Here is a 20959-nt window from a genome sequence, read left to right as displayed (position 1 = left end):
TTGAAGTACAGTTGATTTACAGTGTTGTGCCAATCTATACAGCTAAGTGACTCATTTTTAAACATATATACATTCTTTTTAAAATATCCTTTTCCATTATGGTTTATCCCAGGAGATTGGATACAGTTCCCTATTCTATACAGTAGGACGTTGTTTATTCATTTATATGTAATAGTTGGCAGCTACCAACCCCAAATTCCCAGTTCATCCCTTATCCTCCCATCCTCCCCCTCGGCAATCACAAGTCTGTTTTCTATGTTTGCGAGTCTGTTTTGTAGATAAGTTCATTTGTGCAATATTTTAGATTTCACATTTAAGTGATATAATATGGTTTTGTCTCTTTCTGACATAAAGAAGCCTCTTCAAATAAGCTAATGAGGCTGCCCAACTTTCCTCATGAAACTGGGGGTATCAAAGGGGTCAGGAATGCTCAAATCCAAGGACAGAAAGTGGCTATGTTAAAAGCGCCTGCCAGCACTCTCCTGGAATTGAAATTTCAACACCTATTCTTCACTGCTCAGAAGAACCGCTTGTTCCCTATCCTCATGCTCTCTCCCTTCACAAAGCCACCATCGCATTAGGCTGATTTTCCAAAGTTCCTTCATATACTCTCCTGTGAGTGAGTGAATAGGACAACAGATAAACAGTAACTCTGCTTAAAGACCAAAAATCTACAGCCAGTCCCTCCATGCAACATCTGTGCCTGCTTAACCTAATCCAGAAGACAGAGGCAAGAGCTCCTAAGACCCTGATCCTAATCTCCATCACCATGTAAGAATCCTGTTCCTGCATCTTCCCCAAATTCTTTCTTTAGTTTTGAGATATTTCCAGTGAACCCTCTAAAATATGGAGAGGGATCAGCCACCACCCATCCTCTAATATCTATATAATAAAAAAATTCATTTGTGGGGATGGAATGTTCTGATCTGTCCCACTTTGATTTTAAACTTTCTAGGATTCCAAGTTCAAATACTAGGAAAAGCCTGCATACTATGTCCCTCTCCTGCAAATTCAAAGTGCACCCTCATTATCACACTGAAAGCTCAATCATGCCCTGTAATAAATACACTTGTTCTTTTTCATTTCACCTAATATTTTCTAAATGTATTTAGGCATGAGATCCTTTCCCCTTTTTATCTACCCATGGGATGATTGACAAACATGCTGCCATGTTTAAAGTTTCCACGATCAGAGTTCAGTGTCTGGATTATCACAGGAGGCCCTCGATAGTGTATATGATTAGGGAAGGAAAACACCCACTGTTATGCTGGTTTGGGTTTGTTTATGCAACTAGCTTGCCCAAGCTCAGTTGGTAAAGAATCTGCCTGCAATGCAGGAGACCCAGATTGGATTCCTGGGTTGGGAAGATCCTTTGGAGAAAGAAATGGCAACCCACTCCAGTATTCTTGCCTGGAAAATCCCATGGACAGAGGAATCTAACAGGCTACAGTAAATTGGGTTGCAAGAGTCGCACACGGCTTAGTGACTAAACCACCACCAAATAATGATTAAGAGAGTATGGACAGAATGCAAACATAGAGGGCCTCAAGTGCCAATGAAATGAGAACCGATGGCCTCAACAACACCAAGAGTAGCCAAGGGGATGAAGTCAGGGACCAGAGGTAGGAGGACAGGTTGTTAGAGAAAGAGAAGGGAAGAAGATGAGTGGACTCTGGAATTGCATACTGCTGAATGTTTAATTTAGCCTAAAACAGGTCCCACATGTCAGGGAGGGATTGTTCTCAATAAGTCTCTTATAATAAGCCCGCCTGGAAATCAGTCTGCTGACTTACCCCAATAATCCCTATTGCTGATGACCTTTCCCCTTCATCTCATTTTTCTTCTTTTAAACCAATTGTCTGTGTCTTCTTGCTTATTTCAGATGATGGAAAAAGCCCCTTGAACCCTCAAAGGTAAGATGGAAATGTTTTATGGTTAAGTTTTTCTAGTTTGACTGTTTAATTCACGCTATGAATTATTAATTCACTATATGTCAGAATGACTATACAGACACGGCTTTTATGAAACAATCTCTGGCAACATCCCCTAGACTAATTCTGAAGCAAAATTTACCAGTAATATGTCCCAGCAATATATAATATTTTTAAAAAAATCACTAAGTGCCCTAATGATAATATAAAGGAGAAATACAAGATACAAGGGAAGGTGACATGGAAATAACACACTGGAACTGGGGCACCACACTAGCGGGTGCTATGAGGTCATCCATCAGATACTTGTACCTTCATTCAAGTAGAATCACTATGAAGGCAACAGTCATAAAGGTCAGCTGACAAGAATATTCTATTAGTGAGTCAAACAGTGTCAGAAGTGTTGTCAACACCAACCTGATTTTTTAAAATGATGAACTATTCTGGCGAAGAGTCGGAAAACCTGTTATCATCTTCTCTTAATTCAGATGGTAATTGCATTTTAAAAGATACACACAAAAAACTTAACATCTATATGCAAAGCCGTTCAGTTCTAGGCTCAGAGATTTTTCACCTCCAAGAATGTTGAGTAGCTTTTCTAAAGTTGTGTGGAGTGTATAAGACAATTCTTTTGTGCCTTGGGCATTTTAGGACATCCAGCATCCTTAGCCCCTGCCTAAATGTCAATAATAAGTCTTGCTCATTATGAAAATTTTAAAAAATTGCTATAGGGAGCAGTACTATCATTCTTTGAAAACTATTGCCATATGATCAAGTATTAAGGGTAGAATTTTAAAAGGATTTCCTCTCACTGGGAAGAGGCTACAGCAGGGGTCAGAGCAGGTATTCAGTACCTAAAGTATCAACAATAACTTGGGTATGAAGTGCAAAGAAAATTACCCAGAACAGTTAATTGGGATCTTGAAAATCTCTTTGATTTTTCTTCTTCTTTCCCTCTAAAATCAGAGAATTTCGGGGGTGGGTGGTGTTTCACGGTCTCTGGATGAACTATGTGACAGACTGGGGTCCAGGACAAAGCATCATATGGCAAGTTCATCTTTGTGTTTCTGTTCTTTAGCCACCTAGGAACATACGGAGTTTTTACAAATGCTGCATTTGACCCAAGCCCTTAAGGTAAGTTGCCTATGGAGGTATTTTTGAAGGAAATAGACAGTAGGAAAAGGAAGAATATAAAGGTTGCCTTTTCTTTATATAATCAGGAGTTACACTTTAAGCGTGTATTAAAGCTCAAACTATGCAGGAAATTGTGTTGGCAGTGGGAGACAGGTATAGCAGAAGAGTGACAATAGAAAGTGAGTATACAGGAGGATTTCCATTTACTCCAGGATATAAATGTTCTAATTAGACATAACTTACTTCAGGATGTATGACATTCCCATTACTGGCTGCTAGATGGTACTGATACTGTAGCCTTGCTTGATCACCAGAAATCATGACAATTAGAAAAATTTTATGAACTTCATGGAGCCAATTCCCTATGCAACCTGCTGGGAAAAAAATAATATGATATTATCATATAATTATCAAAAATAATATCATATGATCATATAATGTTATATTATCATATAATATCATATATACCATATATGATAATACCTTCTTTCTCCCAAAAAGCTCAGTGAGTGATTAAGTTTCCTAAATAGCCTAGATGACAGAAAATCTGTAAACTAGAAAAAGATTATACAAAGCTGTAGAGGGTACATATAATGAGAGCTTTCTTTGATCTTTTTCAGGAAAATACGATAATTTGAATTTTTGCTGTCATTTTCAGAGACCTGTCCTTGTCTTGGTGACCTCGTCCAACCCCCACAGGATCCTATTCTTGAACATCAGCTTTCCCGAAAAGACTTGATTATAACTGTTGAGTATTTGCTGCAGTTTTCTGTAAATACTTGTGAATAAAGGACATGGAATTTCCTTTAGATTAGTTCTGCACCAGAGCAGAAGGACTGGACCACAAGCCCCAATTCTCCACCCACCACCCCTTCCTGCTCCATTTCCTCTTCCTCCAACACAAGCCTCAGAAGCTGGGACTGAGTCTTCCTGCGATGGTCTGTGGGCTTTGGCCTAGCTGTCACTTGCGGTACTAATTAGCTAGAGTCCAGAGCATCTGACTCAGCAGAAGACCAGACTGGAAAAATAAAAATGCCTCTTTATTTTTGGACTGGAGGAGGTTCTCCTCTACTTTGTTGGAAGGCAGGAAGTGTCTCTGACTTGGGGGAATTTCTATAGGATTTCCTGGGTCTTCAGTGCTTGCTGTTGGTGAAGCCTTTTGGACTTCCTTGAAGCTCCAAGAGAGGCCTCTGGATGGCACCAGAGGCTGTAGATGCCGCAGAAGACTGGTGCCCCAGACAGGAAGGTACATGTCAGTGACAGGGAACTCCGCTGTCACTCTCCCCCAGAGGACCCAGAGACCAATCCTTGAATGTCTAGTTAAAAGGATTCCCTAAATGCCGTGTTCTAGTGTTTGATATTTTGCTGAATAAAGTCTGTATCCATCACTTTGTTGACATTAATGTAATACACAATCACGGTTGTCCCAATTACAAACTCGAGACTAGGATCAGCAAATACGTATCTTACCACCACCCTAAACACACAAGAAGAAAATTAGAGCAGCAGAAAAGTCTTCATCACCCGAATGTGTTTCACCCATTCTTTGATTCACATATTTAATAAATATGTTATTAAAAGGTACACAGTACTTATCTGAAACTGATACAAAAAATACAGAGCCAAACAATATAGCTGTCCTTTCTGTGAAAAGTGAGGCAATGAACGTGTCACACAGACTAGGTAAACATGCAAATAAAAATGCAAATAAAACACGCAAATAAAAATGGTGAAACAGTCTAACTAAAGGTTACAAGGTTTTGCAAGAATTTTGGGAGTAACCTCGAGATTTAGGGACACAGTGCTTTTAAAAGTTTTCACTCACATGAAAGTGCCCACAGCACCTCTGACTGCTCACTTTATGCTGATCACTAGGCTCAGTATTAGGGCTTCCTTTATAGCTCAGTTGGTAAAGAATCTGCCTGCAGTGCAGGAGGCCCGGGTCCGATCCCTGGGTCGGGAAGATCCCCTGGAGAAGGAAATGGCAACCCACTCCAGTATCATTGTCTGGAAAATCTCATGGACAGAGGAGCCTGGTGGGCTGCAGTACACGGGGTGGCAAAGAGTCAGCCACAACTAAGCGACTTACTTACTTAGGCTCAGCCACAACTTACTTACTTAGGCTCAGTATTATAGGAGGATGATTATCAGCCCTGTGTCCTGAGTCAGAATCTATATTTTGTAAAAATCCCCCCCAGGGAATTCTGATGGCTTACCAGCTTTGTAAAGCACTGATATTTTAGATGAAAAAGGATATGGCACCGTTCCTGTTCTTCAATAGCTGATAATGTAATTGGGGACACAAGAGACACCAATACAAAGTGACCGAGAGTAATAAGTATGTTATTTGAACAGTGTAGTAGGAATTCATAAAATGGAAAAGTCAGTTTGTCCCCAAATCAAGGCAATAGGTGAGACTCTGATTGCAATTTACAGAGTGGACAGTGAAGAGTAAGAGAATGGCATTCTTAGTAGATCAAATAATGTCAGCCAAGAAGCAAAGACAGAGGTTGTTGAGGAGCCTGACATCATGGAGATCCCATGGGAGGTGCTAGATTACAATTTATTGAGAACTATTGCAACAAATCCTCTGTCCATGGGACTTTCCAGGCAAGAATACTGGAGTGGGTTGCCATTTCCTTCTCCAGGGGATCTTCCCAACCCAGAGATTGAACCCACGTCTCCTGCATTGACAGGCGGATTTTTTTTACCACTGAGCCACCAGGGAAGCCCCTGAGACAAGTCATAGAAGCTTGGAGGCAAGTAGATGCAGGGAGCCCGGGGTAAGTCATAATGATGCTTCAGACAAGATAATTCTCAGATTCTCTATACATAGCAAAATCATATCTTAAAGCCATGAGAAACAGCCAGATCCTTTGAAATATGTAAGGAGCCCTGGAGGAAGAAAAGATATAATCATAGTAACAACATGTGCTGTGTGCTTTCCAACTGCTAGGAATTATATACTTCACAGTGTTCCTTTATCCTCCCAACCACCCTATTGGGGAAAATTATTATTATCATCCTTATTCTCCTGATGTCAAAACTGAGATCAGAGAGGCTGTGTAACTTAACCAAGAGAACACAGCTACTAAGTGGGATTGAAATCTGGTCTGATTCTCCCAGTGAAACTCTTTAAACCCTCTTTTTTGTCTCTGCCTTAGGTGGCCACAGGCCCTTATCAAGACAGAACTGTGCAACAGACAAAGACAGATGGCATACAATATCACTTACATGCGGAATCTTAAAAAAAAAAAAAGGCACAAATGAACTTATTTACAAAACAGAAACAGACCCCCAGACCCAGAAATCAAACAATGAATACCAAAGGGGGAGAAGGGAGGGATAAATTAGGAATTTGGGATTAAAATATATACACTAACCATGTATAAAATAGATAAACAACAAGGACCTACTGTCTAGCACAGGGAACCATACTCAATAGTTTATAACAACCTATAATGGAAAAGAATCTAAAAGACATTATATACCTTTATGCCTTTGTTTAGTCACTAACTTGTATCTGACTCTGTGACCCTATGGACTGTAGCCTGCTAGGCTCCTCTGTCTATGGAATTTCCCAGGCATGGAAATTAGTTACTAGAGTGGGTTGCCATTTTCCTTCTCTAGGGGATCTTCCCCACCCAGGGATTGAACCTGCATCTCCTGCACTGGCAGACGGATTCTTAACTGCTGAGCCACCTGGGAAACCCATATATGTATCACTTTGCTGTACAGCTGAAACTAACACAATATTGAATCAAGACAGAACTGTACATGGGTAGAAGTTAGTAAAGTGAGCCAGGCCATCAGGCCCCATTCATGTGATCACCCCCTTGCTTCCTCCCCACCTGAAAATATGGTATATCTGTGCCCAGTAACAGGGCATAATGCCCTCTTCCTCAGATTAGAAGGAGAGTAGTGTGGTTGAGGATTTTGGGTCCCCCTGCGATGGGAACTGCAGACCGTCTGGCACGTGTGAACTCTGCCCTAGGCAGCTTTTTTGGTGGCTGGGGCTGGGGAGGGGTTCCTGGGCAGTGGGCTGAGCAGATGGACGTGTGGGAGACAGTTTTACCCCCTCTCATGAATCCCTGAGTACTGCCCTGGCTGACAGAACCTCCATCACCGCCTTTCCTTCACCCGTGGTAAAACAGTCACTAACTCGCTGGCTCTTCCTAATACCTCCTGTCATCTGGGGCAGTGACCTAGCCAACCCTCAGCCTAGAAAGGTCTGAGGAGGTGGGGACAGCCCGGCTTATAGCCATCAGCGGCGCCTGGGGGAGTTGACGTGGAGGAGGACACTGCCACCCGCAGCCTCCGGGAGCTCACTGCAGCTCGGACCGCCAACAGCCTCGCAGAGGCAGCCCTATCCACCCCCGGGGTGGCGGCGGCAGGCAAGAGAAGGAAAGGAACCATGTTCCTCACTTGCCCTGGCTTCTGGGTCCTCGTGGTCCTAGGCACCAGCTGGGCAGGCTGGGGGAACCTAGGGGCTGAAGCAGCGAGGCTAAGGCAGTTCTACGTAGCTGCTCAGAGCATCAGATGGAACTACCGACCCGAGTCCACACACCTTAGGTAAGGCAGGTGGGGTGTCTGTATGGGCTTCTCCGGGAAGGATAATCTGTTTCTTTTAGAGAACATTCCTTTTGCGATTCCATTGCTGTGTGTGTGTGTGTGTGTGTGTGGTTAACTTCAGATAGGTAAATACAATTAATAGGAGGGTTTAATGAATAAAATTGGTGGGTGTTCATTTTGCCTCTAATAAATAATACAGTGGTTACAGAAAATATTGTTTGCCTAGATACTGCTTTCAAGAGCTTGTTGTTGATATAATTTAGTTAGTATCATTGATTGTTGGTTTAATATATTGATTGATTCAAAAGCACCAGGCACCTACCTCTTCATTAGCCCTTGCTGCAAACTCCTGTTCCAGATTTTTAGTAGTTTAGTATTTTTAGGAAGGGCTTCCCTGGTGGCTTAGATGGTGAAGAATCTTCCTGCAATGCAGGAGACTTGGTTTCGATCCCTGGGTCGGGAAAATCCTCTGAAGAAGCAAATGGCATCCCACTCCAGTATTCTTGCTTGGGAAATCCCATGGACAGAGGAGCCTGGTGGACCATAGTCATCCAGTCTCAAAAGAGTCGAACACAAAACTTCTAGGTACATACTATTTATTCTATATGCACTTAGCTTCATCTTCTAAAACTAAAGATGTGTACCTTGTAACTTTATTATAAACAGATTATTCAGTAACAACTGCCAAACTTTTGTTGCCTTCTTATAAATGACTTTCAAAACATCATCAATTCATAAAAATGCAACATTGTTTTTCTTTTACCTTTTTTTCTGTTTCACATGACTCTTCATTCTCTCATTCTTTATCAGTCCCTGGGATATGGTCTACTCTGGCTATTTTGATAACAGTCACTATTAAAAGGCCTATGTAACTAAGACAAGGGTTAAATACTAAATCTGTATCTGAGTTGCAAACTCTTTTCCTAACTGAAAGATTAGAAATAAGATTTCCCAGAAATTAAACAAATCACAGGTTCTACTCAGTATTTCTCTGAATAGTAAACCTCTTAGAGTAACTAAGATTTTTTTTTTAACTTAACATCACAGTTTAAATGATTGTGAAAGATGCGTTCCTCTTTTACAATTTCGAAACCAAAGCAATCTGCCAGGAAAGTATTGTGATGTTTTAAGCCTTTTAGTGCATAACATTAACCCTTTCAAAATCTTTTCTCTGTAACTGGATTATTTTGGAGGGTGTGGCAGCTTGGTCTTGTAGTAAGTCCCTCTTAAAAACAAATCATTTAAAATATTGTATTTCAAGGTGATAATCTAGGTCACACCCACACCCTTAGAAAGGTGATACTAAAAAAAACCCCAAAAGAAATAGTCTTTCCAACATCTATTTTCCTGCTCATGGGTAGAACACTAGCTTGGATGCTGGCTTTCCTATGTCATGCTTATGCCTGCTTATACTTGGGAGTTTGTTCTTTCTTCTGCAATTAACAATGAGAATAACAAGTTGAATACTGAAGGCAGAATCGCATAGGGCAATAACAAGCTGAATATTGGAGGAGGCAGAATCACATAGGGCAACACCCTGATTTACATGGTGAGTTCTCAAAAGAAGCCGCGATTGGTCATCCTATCCTCTCACTCTGTGATTGAGTTTCCAGAATTCTGGGAACAGTTACTCCTCTGGTATCAATTATTGAGTCAAAACCAAACAGTGATAATCCAGATCAACTGTCACTATTTTCAAACGTCAAATCATGTCATTTCTTTCTAGTATTTCTTTTTTTAAATTTTATTTATTTTTAATTGAAGGATAATTGCTTTACAGTATTGTGTTGGTCTAGTACATCTATGTGAAAAATTAAACCTGTATATCTGGCTGCTTAAACTAAGAACTTGTTTTGAATTGTCCTACACTGAGAGCTAATGATACTCACTATAAAGAAATCAACATCCATCCTTTCCTAAAGTGTATTTTAGCACCAAGCAAAGATCTTTCCTTATTTCATGTAATATTGGCAGGGCAGTGCCTTTTAGTGGTGAAATATATCTTTTATTCTTGCTCTGGAGCTAAAGTGAATATTTTTGAAAATTTCCCTAAGGAAATATGTTCAATCACTTGCATGCATATAGTAACAGATATTGAAAAAAATAGATGTACCTTGGTCTGTCAAGGGTTTAAAGCTTTATATGATTTTATTATGAATAAATCATCTTTAAAGAATTCTCATAAATGGAAAATTCATCATGCATATTGTTTGAATTCATCTTTAATTTTCTGCTCAGACTGATTATTTTCCAATAGCAATTCAGTTGTTCAAATTAAAAATAAATATACCTCAGTATGCACACACAATATACACAGGGAAACATAGTAGGAAGCACACCTCTATTAAAATTACATAAAAGACTGATTTTTCTTAGTAAAGATTTTATACTGTCACCTGTACTCCTGTATTTAAAGATCTATGGTTAGGGACAGGAAACACGTTTCAACTGCACACTTCCAAGAAAAAGGACCTCCACATTTTGGACACTAACATACAATCCTAGGGTTCTTGGGCTCTATAAACTCTTAAGAGGTCATTTAATTAATTTTCAACTTCCATGTTTTAACTTCCTACTTTTTCCCAAACTCAAAGCACCCAAAGCAATTAGTAAATAATTGTTTAGTTTCTACTTGAATGCTTCCAGTGACTGAGAACTTACCACCTTCTATAGCTAGCCTTTCCAAAAATACTTACGCGTGCCTCTTTTAACTCTGCCTTCAAATATTAACACAGTTCTTGTATCCCACATTTTAAAATTATGAGAACTACTAAAATTACAGATTTTTCTGCTTGCTGGGAAAACTTGAAAGTGAAAAATCAACTTTAATTACACTTTTAAGATATTACTAGCTAACATGCATTGAATATTTGCAGTGTGCCAGCTCTAAACCCTTTGTAGGTATCAGTTTATTTAAAACTTGTAATAATCCTTGAAGGAGGTTTTACTGGTGGTCCCAGCTCACAATTACAGAAACAGAGGCAAAAATGGATTAAAAAAATTTTCAAGGTTATACAGGTAACAAGGGGTAGATACAGGATTCAAACCCAGACACTCTGAACATAAAAAAGTTTTCTTAGCCTCTGTGCTACATAAACATCATAGCAAATGTGATTAGTATCTTTCTCTGTTATGACCTAATTATACTGGGCCACTCTCTGGATTAGGAAGCATAACAAAGCCAATATGGGCAACTGGTTTACACATCTGTGAGAAATTTCCCCCAATTATCTTTCCTTTTGGACTCCCCTGATGGCTCAGATGGTAAAGAATCTGCCAGCAATGCAGGAGATCTGGGTTTGATCCCTGGGCTGGAAAAATCCCCTGGAGCAGGGAACGGCTATCCACTCCAGTATTCTAGACTGGGGAATCACATGGACAGAGGGGCCTGGTGAGCTGCAGTCCATGGGGTTGCAAAGAGTCAGAGATGGCTGAGCAACTAACACTACTACTATTTATCTTTCCTTTTACCTTTGAGTTTAAGACAAGGATGGGAATGATGTGTCCATCTTTAGAGACACAGAAGGAAAGGATGGATATTATCCCAGTACTCTCTCTGCTTTCCTCTCTGAATTCTTAACCATGGAAACAACTGGCCCTGTGCATCTGTGGATATGAAAGCTGCAGGTACAGCCAGCTAACTGTACTTTTATAGAAGGGACTTGAACATCTGCAGTTTTAAATAAACTGATACCTACAAAGGGTTTAGAGCTGGCACAGGGGTGTTGTGGAACCAACCCCCACAGATACCAGGGATGACCGATCGGACAGTAGTTTTTGAATCTTGGTTTTGCCATTATCAACTGTTTCTCCTCAGGCAAGTTACTTAAACTTAGTTTTGTCATTTGTTTGTTTCCTATATGAATCCCAGGGCTTTGACTCCATTAGCCATCTTCAACTTCTGAGCAAGAAAGAGTCCATTAAATCAACAGCTTTTGACAGTGTTCTCCAGCAGCTTGGGCTTCCCTGGTGGCTCAGGCGAGATGCAGGTTCAATCCCTGGGTTGAGAAGAATCCTGGAGAATAAAATGGCAAACCACTCCAGTACTTTTGTCTAGAGAATTCCATGGACAGAGCAGCCTGCTGGGCTACGTCCATGGGGTCACAAAGAGTCAGACATGACTGAGCAACTAACACCAGCAGCTTAAAACTGTATATGAATGAAGAGTTGAAAAGCAGCTCACATATTTATTCATAAGGAATTTGGTCATATCTTTAATCATTTAAAATATAAGCCTAAAGTTTGGATTCTTTTTTAGAAGTTTGATCTGAGTAATAGGGTTGGTTAATGCAAGCTAAATTTGTGGAAGAATGGTTATCATAATAGAATATTCTTGAAGACATCAATAATTATTAACTTCACTTATTGTTCGTATTTATAAGACCTGGGGTTTCTGAAATGCAGTTAAAAAATACTGTTATTTCTAGTAAAGGTTGGAGGACATGAGAGATCTATTTTGTTGTACTGTGAGTAGATGTCATATAAAGCCTTTCAAATGTATTTTCTTTCCAGTTCGAAACCTTTTGAAACCTCCTTTAAGAAAATTGTCTACAGGGAGTATGAAGCATATTTTCAGAAAGAAAAACCACAATCCAGAACTTCAGGTAAGCCTGAAATATATTTTTAAATTTTAAAGATAAAACTCTATGGCTAATTTGATATTCACATATATCTAAAATATACATTTAGTGATATTTTATAGAAATGTGTTTTTGTTGTTTTTAACCAGTGTGACTACATAATTTGTAGGGCTCTTATTCATAGTATTGAGAATTTCAAAACAGTGACAACAAAGCATTAAGCCAAGCTGGGGGCCGTTCTGAGCATGGGGCCCTGCTCAATTTCATGGGTCACATGCCTATGAAGACAACTGTTTTTAACATTGATTTAAAAAAGCTAAACACAACTTTTAAGTGTTTGAATTTTTATTCATTCATCTAGCAAACTATTAAAGAGCACCTGCTGTGGGCTGGGCATTGAAATAGGCACTATGGATGTCATGGTGGACAAGACAAATGCATCTCCTGCCTTTGTGGAGCTTAAGGTCTAGTTAAACGAGCACAAATGAACTTTAGCAAATGATTATTTGCTGGGTCCTGAAATTCATTTAAAGGAACTGTATATAGCTGATTTTTTTTTTTTGCATCTATCCTTCCCATCTCTTTTTTATTTAGTGTGATATGCATAATAGCTATAATTTTTAAAGAAAAATTTCTTCTTTTCCTCAACTCTTTTTCAATTAAGTAGGCTGAATGGGTTTCTGGGATCTCAAATGTGGTGAATATGGTAACATAGTTCACAGGACTGATAAAGGCCATTAAGAGACACTGTCCTCCAGTTAGGTCCCCTAGTTGATAATTCACATATACTCAGACGGTAAAGCGTCTGCCTATCCTGCGGGGAACCCGGGTTCAATCCCTGGATCGGGAAGATCCTCTGGAGAAGGAAATGAAAACCCACTCCAGTATTCTTGCCTGGAAAATCCCATAGATGGAGGAGCCCAGTAGGCTACAGTCCATGGGGTCGCAAAGAGTCAGACACGACTGAGAGACTTCACTTCACTCCCCCCACCCCCAACCAGGTGAAGACCTATCATTTTCCCCAGCCTGATCCTTCTACATCTTTTATTCACTGCATCCTGTCATGCCTCCTCTTTAGATCTCTCTTCATATTCAATTTTTCCTAACTGGAGCCTCCCCTTCTGTCAAAAATCCTCAAAAATCAAACAGGACACAACTTCTGTCCAGGTTAACCACCATCTAGAAGAAAAAAAAGTCTGCCCTTGACTCTGCCTGCCTTTTCTTCCCTCTTTTACTACCAACTTCCTGTGTGATTGCCGCATTTCATTCTCTATCATATGAAATTACTCTCAAAAAAGGGCACCCATGACCTCTGAGATGGGACTTCGCCCATGGTTCAGCAGTAAAGAACCTGCCTGCCAATGAGGAAATGTGGGTTTGATCCCTGGTGCAGGAAGATCCCCTGGAAAAGGAAATGGCAACTCACTCCAGTGTTCTTTCCTGGGAAACCCCATGGACAGAAGAGCCTGGAGGGCTACAGTCCATGGGGTCACAAAGAGTCGGAAACAACTGAGACACTGAAGACAACAATAATGACCTCGAGATACCAGACCACTGGGTGCTGCCATTTATTTTACCACTTAGCATTACTAGGACATGTAATGCTCTCCCTTCTCGAAACTCCGTCATTATCTGGTGTCCCTGGTGCCACTTCCTCTGGTGACAGAAATCGAATGGAAGTGACTGGAATATAAGGAAATGGAAGGAGGAGGAACTTACATAGACAATTCTTTCCTGAAACTTGGCTCCAAATGGGAGGAGAGATAGGGTAGTTCTGGGAGGAAATGAGAGGTTAAAGAATATTTTAAGAGTTTTGTTTTATTTTTAATTTACTTATTTGGCTGCATTGGGTCTTAAGTGTGGCACAAGGGCTCTTTGATCTTCTTTGCAGCATGCGAGATCTTAGTTGCAGCACGGAGGATCTAGTTCCCTGACCAGATATTGTACCCAGGCCACGTGCATTGGCAGCGCAGAGTCTTAGCCATGGAACCACCAGGGAAGTCCAAGAGTTTTATTTTAAAAAAGAATGACAGTGACTTAAAATCTCTAAGTGCCCAAGGGAAGAATCCTAAAGAAAAGGAGAGGATAAAACATCTGAGGGAGAATAAATGAAAGAACCAAACTCAGAAGAAACAGGAAGTGATGGGATTCAAAGCTGGGCTGGATCGGCCTGAGGAAGAAGAGATACTGCTCTCACGGGGGAACTGGCTGGGGGGAGGGGCTTGGTAAGCAACCTTTTATTAATAAGTTTACTAAAAATTGCTTGTAGTTTTGGGGCAGGAACTTAAAGAATCTTCTGTCCTCTATAGATTCCGTAATTTTTTTTTAATAGATCCAGCTTTAAGCTTAGTATGTACAATAAATACTTAAGAACTATTTAATGAAATTAAATTGTAGGTGGGTAAGAGAAAACGAGCTGGGAAACATACTCATTATGCCTGGAAAAAGAGAAATTGGGCAGATATTCAGAGTTCTCTTTTTTGTGGCTTTTGCCAAGTGAACTGAATTTGTCTATGCTTTGTTAGCCACTTGCCGAGTGTAGTAAAGGGTAGAAGGACCAGTGCCAGACTGGAGGTTGTCTTTTAGGTGATGTGTGAAAAGTGAAAGAAAGTGAAGTCACTCAGTCATGTCTGACTCTTTGTGACCCCATGGACTGTAGCCTATCAGGCTCCTCCCTCCATGGGATTCTCCAGGCAAGAGTACTGGAGTGGGTTGCAATTTCCTTCTCCAGGGGATCTTCCCGACCCAGGGATCAAACCCTGGGTCTCCTGCATTCCAGGCAGATGCTTTAACCTCTGAGTCACCAGGAAAGCCCAATGTGTAGGCACTGATTATTTTTGAAGAGGAGAATACTGTGGTCTAAATCCTTTGAGATGATTAATTTTGTAGTGATTTCCTGATTCAATCTCATTAGAAGTAGAGCTTGATAGCTGATTTATGTTTAAGCCTAGGACACTTAAAACATTACTTTTCTGTCAACACTTGTATATCTCATATTTGTTTTCTGTGAATTCTGAGCAATTTTAATATCTATTTTTATGTAACCTCTTCCTGAAAGCCCAAAGTTGCCTAATTATGAACCCCTGGAGCACAGGAGTTGTATCTTATTCACTTCTATATCCCTATAAGAGATATATGCCTGTTGTTGTTTAGTTGCTAAAGTGAAAGTGAAAGTGAAGTCGCTCAGTCATGTCCGACTCTTTGCGACCGCATGGACTATAGCTTACCAGGCTCCTCCGTCCATGAGATTTTCCAGGCAAGAGTACTGGAGTGGGTTGCCGTTTTCTTCTCCAGGAGATCTTCCCAACCCAGGGATTGAACCCAGGTCTCCCGCATTGCAGGCAGATGCTTTTACCATCTGAGCCACCAGGGAAGACTCTGTTTAGCTGCTAAGCCATGCCCAACTCTTGTGACCCCATGGACTATAGCCCGCCAGGCTCCTCTGTCCATGGGATTTCCCAGGCAAGAATACTGGAGTGGGTTGCCATTTTCTTCTCCACTAATAGTGGATACAAGAGGGAAAATCCAGTGTAAATGAAAAGTCTCAGATTTTTAATAAGATCTGGTGTGAACACTGCCATTGACTGCATGGGCTTCCCCCCTCCATTGCCTAGTTCTGTGTTCTCTGTGTCTTTCCCTTAATTTCTGCTCCACTCATCTGGTGGGTATGCTTCTAGCCATATGCTGCATTTCTGTAGCATGAGCCCAGAAGTTTTGTAATTGCAGCTACCCGACAGGAATTTTGAAGAGATGCCTCTGCAGTGAGGTTTATAGACACATGGACAGGTGGAGGGGCTGGGCTCATTTTTAGGAATCCTGTCTGGGGCTTTATAATGACTAGTTTTGAGTCTCTGTATTTTCAAGGAGGATTATGAAATGTTTGTCCCCCAAAGGAGTTTTATAATAGTAGCAACAATGGGCTGCCCTGCGTTCTGCAACACATTATTCACCTAAGAGCAAGGGATTGGGTTAGCTTACCTCCTGCAGTTTTCATTCCAAAACTGCATGAAATTGGGTACAGGTTGTGCTACCTTCCTACGATCTCAAGACAGGTCACTCTTTCCCCCAATTTGACACTGGGCACCAAAGAAAAGGCAGAGAAGGCCTTAGGCCATCTGGTTTATGGAGGATCTAAATGGCAGCTCAAACAACATTCAGCCGTGTTTGCCTCCATGCATGAAGGTATTTGGTTTGCATTTATAAAAATATCCCTTTGTTTTGCTTTAATTCTGAAGAAGTAGATAGGGAGGCTAAACAAATATGCCTAACCACTCATTGCAGTAAGAGGTTAAATAACTTAGAAGACTTATTCTGGGCATCAGACATGTGCAGCCATGTGATGCCAACAAACAAATCAACCGAGCAGGGCATCCATGGTAACAAATTGCAGTGGACCATGTGACAGCAGTCAGCACCTGACTTGGCTCATGGGCATTCTGGGCAGGTGGGAGTAGCCAGTGGGGGCTTCTGTTGGGAGCTAGGCCTGAGAGTATCAGCCAGAAGAGAGGGGTCAGTCAGTGGAGTCAGCTATGGCCAGGAGTGAAGAACAGGGCAGACATGGGTACTATTCCAAGAAAGTGAGGGAGCTGACCTGCCCTGCAGAAGGTGGTTAAAGAAAGCTTTGGTTCAAGAGTCTAGAGACCTGAGTTCTAGTGCTAGCAATGCCACCAATCACTGACTGGCCTTGGACACGCCACTTTTCCCACCCGCTTCCCAGGCTTTGTAACTATCTCTCAGATGAGGATTCAGCTCTGTGGACTCCATGGTCCTATGCAGAACTAACATAAAAACACAAACAAAAAGCTTCTGGCACAAGGTCAGTGTAAATTCTAGGACTTGGAGCTCAGGGAGTGGAATACGACAACAGTGGGTGGAAACACAGGATGACTGTCTCAAAGATCATTTTCTCATTGCTAAGGGAAAATTAGCTTCCTATCATTGCTGTAACAAATTATCACAAACTTAGTGGTTTAAAACAATGCAAATTTGTTATCTTAAAATTCCTGAGGCCAGAAGTCCAAATGAGTTTCACTGAGTTAAAATCAAGGTGTTTGAAGAACTCTGTTCCTTCTGGAGGCTTCTGGGAGAATTATTTCCTTTCCTTTTCCCGTTACTACTGATAGAAGCCACCTGCTTCCATGGGCTCATGGCCCCTTCCTCCTTCTTCAAAGCCAGCGGGTAGCATCTTCTAGTTGCTAACTCAGATACTCCTGCTTCTCTTTTCTGAGGACCTTTATGATTACGTTGGGCCCACCTGGATAATCCAAGAAACCTTCCCCATCTCAACTTCCTTAACTTAATCACACTCACAGAATCTATTCTGCCATATAAGATAGCATATTTACAGGTCCCAGGGATTAGGATGTGGGAGGGCATTATCCTGCCTACTACACCCCCACCCACCCCCTCAAACAAAACTCTGCCACAGTGTCCTCTGTTTCAGGAAATGGCCTTCTCATCCACCCAGCCCTCCACACCAGAATCTCAGCAGCCATCCATGGCTACTTGATCTCGCTCACCCCCTACTCTACATGCAACCCATTAAGTCCTGACAGTGTGATCTAAACAGCTCTCTAATAGGTTCTCTCCTTATCATCTCCATTGTCCTAACCTTGAACTAAGTTACCAACATCTCTCTCCTGGAGCCTTCCGTGTTTAACTCTCAACCTTCACTCTGGTTTCTCACAAATGCAGCTGGTCACTGGTCCATGTTGCACCCCTGCTTCCAGTTACTGTTAAGAGGCAAAACTCTGAGAGGTCTACAAGGCTCTGTGTGATGAGGCCTCTGATCATGCCTTTGGCTTCACTTTCTGCCTTTCTCTCTTACCTGCAAAGCTCTGCCTTCCCGTGGCTATCTGCCAGCTCTCTGAATTGGCCAGTGTGCTGGCACCTCAGTGCCTTTGGACATGCTAGTCCCACTCCCTGGACTGCTCTTGTCCATCCCTTTGCCTCTTTGCCTTTGGGCTTCAGTTAACGTCTCACTGTGGTGGTGTCGTATTGAATTAATTTTCACAACTACACAGGATTAGAAGAGACGGTGTATGTAGACAGCTCATGAAAGAGCATTTCTCCAAGAAAACGCTGAGTGTATATTTATAAAGTCCCCTTTGTGGACAAGGGAGTCATATAGTAAGGCTTTGAAGATAAGGAAGTTTGTTCCGCGTGCAGAACACCACCTATCGAGGCTGACGTGTCAGCCAAGATATCTGTCCTAAGGGCATGAGAAAGAGCACACAGGGAAAGGGTAAGACAGAACAGTCTCCAGAAAACAGGGCCTTGAGAAAGTAATAACATCTATATCTTCATACCTCACTTCCTCAGGGAAGCATTTTCCAACTCTGATCCCCTTCCTGCCTCTAAGAATAGCCTAGAAGCCCCTGTCCAATGCCCTGCAGAGAATCTTATTCTTTTCTTTCATAATATGAACCACAGTTTGCAATTAAATACTTGTGTGACCATTTGTTAAAATCTATCTTGCCTGCTATTATCTTTGAAGGCAGGTGGTACATCTGTTTTACTCACCATTCCAATTCTGACACCTAGGATAATGTGAGCACTCAATATTTCTTAAAAGAATGAATAACTACAAGATGCAATAAAAAGAGGTGGTTAAAAGCTTAGCATTTAGAGTCAGACAGATTTAAGGTTAAATTATGGCTCTGCCTCTAATTAGCTGTATAGTATTGGGCGAGATATTTAAATTCTCTGAGGTTCAGTTTCTTCATCTGTAAAATAAGTATCTTAATAACAACCTTAAAGATATGCTGGAAGGTTTAATGTAAAGACTTAGAATGCTTAAATATATCAAGAGGGACAATTACAATTATCCCCATGGTAAACAAATGCTAGTTGACTTCCATGACTACTGTAACTTCCTTCTCCTGCTCCTGTGATTCCTAATGGGCAGAAGCCAACCCCACGAGAGCTTATGGATGGCTTGGAAGTGAGAACAGTCAACTGTCTTAAAAAGGGCTTTTTGCAACAAGTCTTGAAGCTTTGAAGGACATCAGAATCAACTCAGGAGCACACCTCTAAAATGCAGATTCCCGGACCCCACCTCCAGAGAAACTCAGGTTCACTGGGGCTGAGAGAGTACTTACTTGAGAATCTGCCTTTTAGTTCAGCCCTCGCTGATTCTTGATGCAGAAACATCCAAGGATTACACTTTGGGAAACTGTAACATGTGACTCTTCAGAAAGCTGAGTCAAATATCAACTCTTCCCCTAACTCCAAAGACAGAGTTGGTCCTTCGTCCTTTCCTCTCCTGTAGCATTTTGCCCATATCTCAGCAGTAGCCCCTACCATACGTCTACCTCCAAATGAGCCTGTGAGCTCCTAAGGACAAGGACAGTCACATATTTATCCATGTGTCCCCAGGACCTAGCGCAGCACCTGGCATGTAGCAAGTGAAGCCTCACTGTTGATTTCTGCACCTCAATCTGCTGTCCCTGCTGTGCTCCCCATCAAATAACTGCTAACATCACTTATCCAGTTGCTTAGATCAAAACCCTTAGGATCACCCTTGACCTCTCTCTCTCAGTGGCTACATCTAACCCCTCAGCAAATTTGCTGGCTCTACTGTCAAAATGCCCAGAATCTAACCTCTTCTCCCTGCTTCACTGCTGCATATGCTGGCCCAACACAGCATTATCTCTAGTCTATTCCACCTGGGCTGTGTCTACTGTTGTCACTACACAGAATATTTTCTACCCAGCAGCTAGGACAAATCTTTCTTGTGATTTTTTTTTTTTTTTTAGGATGAACTTTTTTAAAAAAATACTTTTTATTTTGTATTGGGGTATAGCGAATTAACAATGTTGCGATAGTTTCAAGTGGACAGCAAAAGGACTCAGCCATACATAAATGTGTATTCATTCTCCCCCAAACTCCCCTCCCACCCAGGCTACCACATCATATTGAGCAGAGTTCCCTGTGCTATACAGTAGGTCTTTGTTGGTTATCCATTTTAAATATAGCAGTGTGTACATGCAGGATTAACTTTAAAACATATGAGACCATGTCTCTTGGCTGCACAAAGCTCAGTAATTTTCCATGTCACTTAGAAGAAAATCCAAAGTCCCTACCATGGCCCATAGGGGGTGACCCTAACTTTTCTCACTCTGGCCACACCAATGGTCTGTTCTTTGGAAACACCAAGGTCACTCCTGCCTTGGGACTCTGAACTTGCCTCAGGGCCAGAGAATGGTCGGTTCTGCTCCCTGACTTCATTTAGGTCTCTGAGGTCTCCCACCTCAGAGAGATCTGAAGTAGTCAGGCACCTTCTCTCACCTCACCCTTTCTTGACCCAAGATGGCAGTCTCTCCAGGAATGACAGTGAATCAGAATGGGGTGGACATGATCAGAACTATTTCTTCTATTTTCTTAACTGGCTTTGGGCCCAAGCCACGTATTTCTACCTTCCCATCCTTATCTGCCTGCATGGAATACAGAGGTAATGAGCTGGGAAAGCCTTCTAGATTGAAGATAAGCTCGTCAGCCTCAAGACTGAGAGGAATGATAGCAATCACCTGTGGGGTTTTCTGCACGCTTTTCTTGCTTAGCAGCTCTGTCTTGCTGCTGCTACTGCTGCTAAGTTGCTTCAGTCATGTCCGACTCTGTGCGACCCCATAGACAGAAGCCCACCAGGCTCCCCTGTCCCCAGGATTCTCCAGGTAAGAACACTGAAGTGGGCTGCCATTTCCTCCTCCAGTGCATGAAAGAGAAAAGTGAAAGGGAAGTCGC

At 41.6% G+C, this 20959-nt stretch overlaps 2 protein-coding genes across 2 annotated transcripts in view; both read left to right on the top strand.

The window, feature by feature from the left end:
- SELP (selectin P) overlaps positions 1–4160 on the top strand; it is a 46421-nt gene extending 42261 nt beyond the window's left edge. Inside the window, exons 14-16 of the mRNA XM_052653927.1 lie at positions 1883–1913; positions 3010–3065; positions 3724–4160. Of these exons, the coding sequence (XP_052509887.1) occupies positions 1883–1913; positions 3010–3064 (86 nt within the window). The 3' untranslated portion in view covers position 3065; positions 3724–4160. The remainder of the gene's footprint in view (positions 1–1882; positions 1914–3009; positions 3066–3723) is intronic.
- A 3319-nt stretch (positions 4161–7479) lies between these two features.
- F5 (coagulation factor V) overlaps positions 7480–20959 on the top strand; it is a 74842-nt gene continuing 61362 nt past the window's right edge. Inside the window, exons 1-2 of the mRNA XM_052654050.1 lie at positions 7480–7637; positions 12150–12241. Coding sequence (XP_052510010.1) covers positions 7480–7637; positions 12150–12241 — 250 coding nt within the window. The remainder of the gene's footprint in view (positions 7638–12149; positions 12242–20959) is intronic.

Source organism: Budorcas taxicolor, chromosome 16, assembly GCF_023091745.1.
Source record: "Budorcas taxicolor isolate Tak-1 chromosome 16, Takin1.1, whole genome shotgun sequence".
NCBI lineage: Eukaryota > Metazoa > Chordata > Mammalia > Artiodactyla > Bovidae > Budorcas > Budorcas taxicolor.
This window is presented reverse-complemented; position numbering and strand designations above follow the sequence as displayed.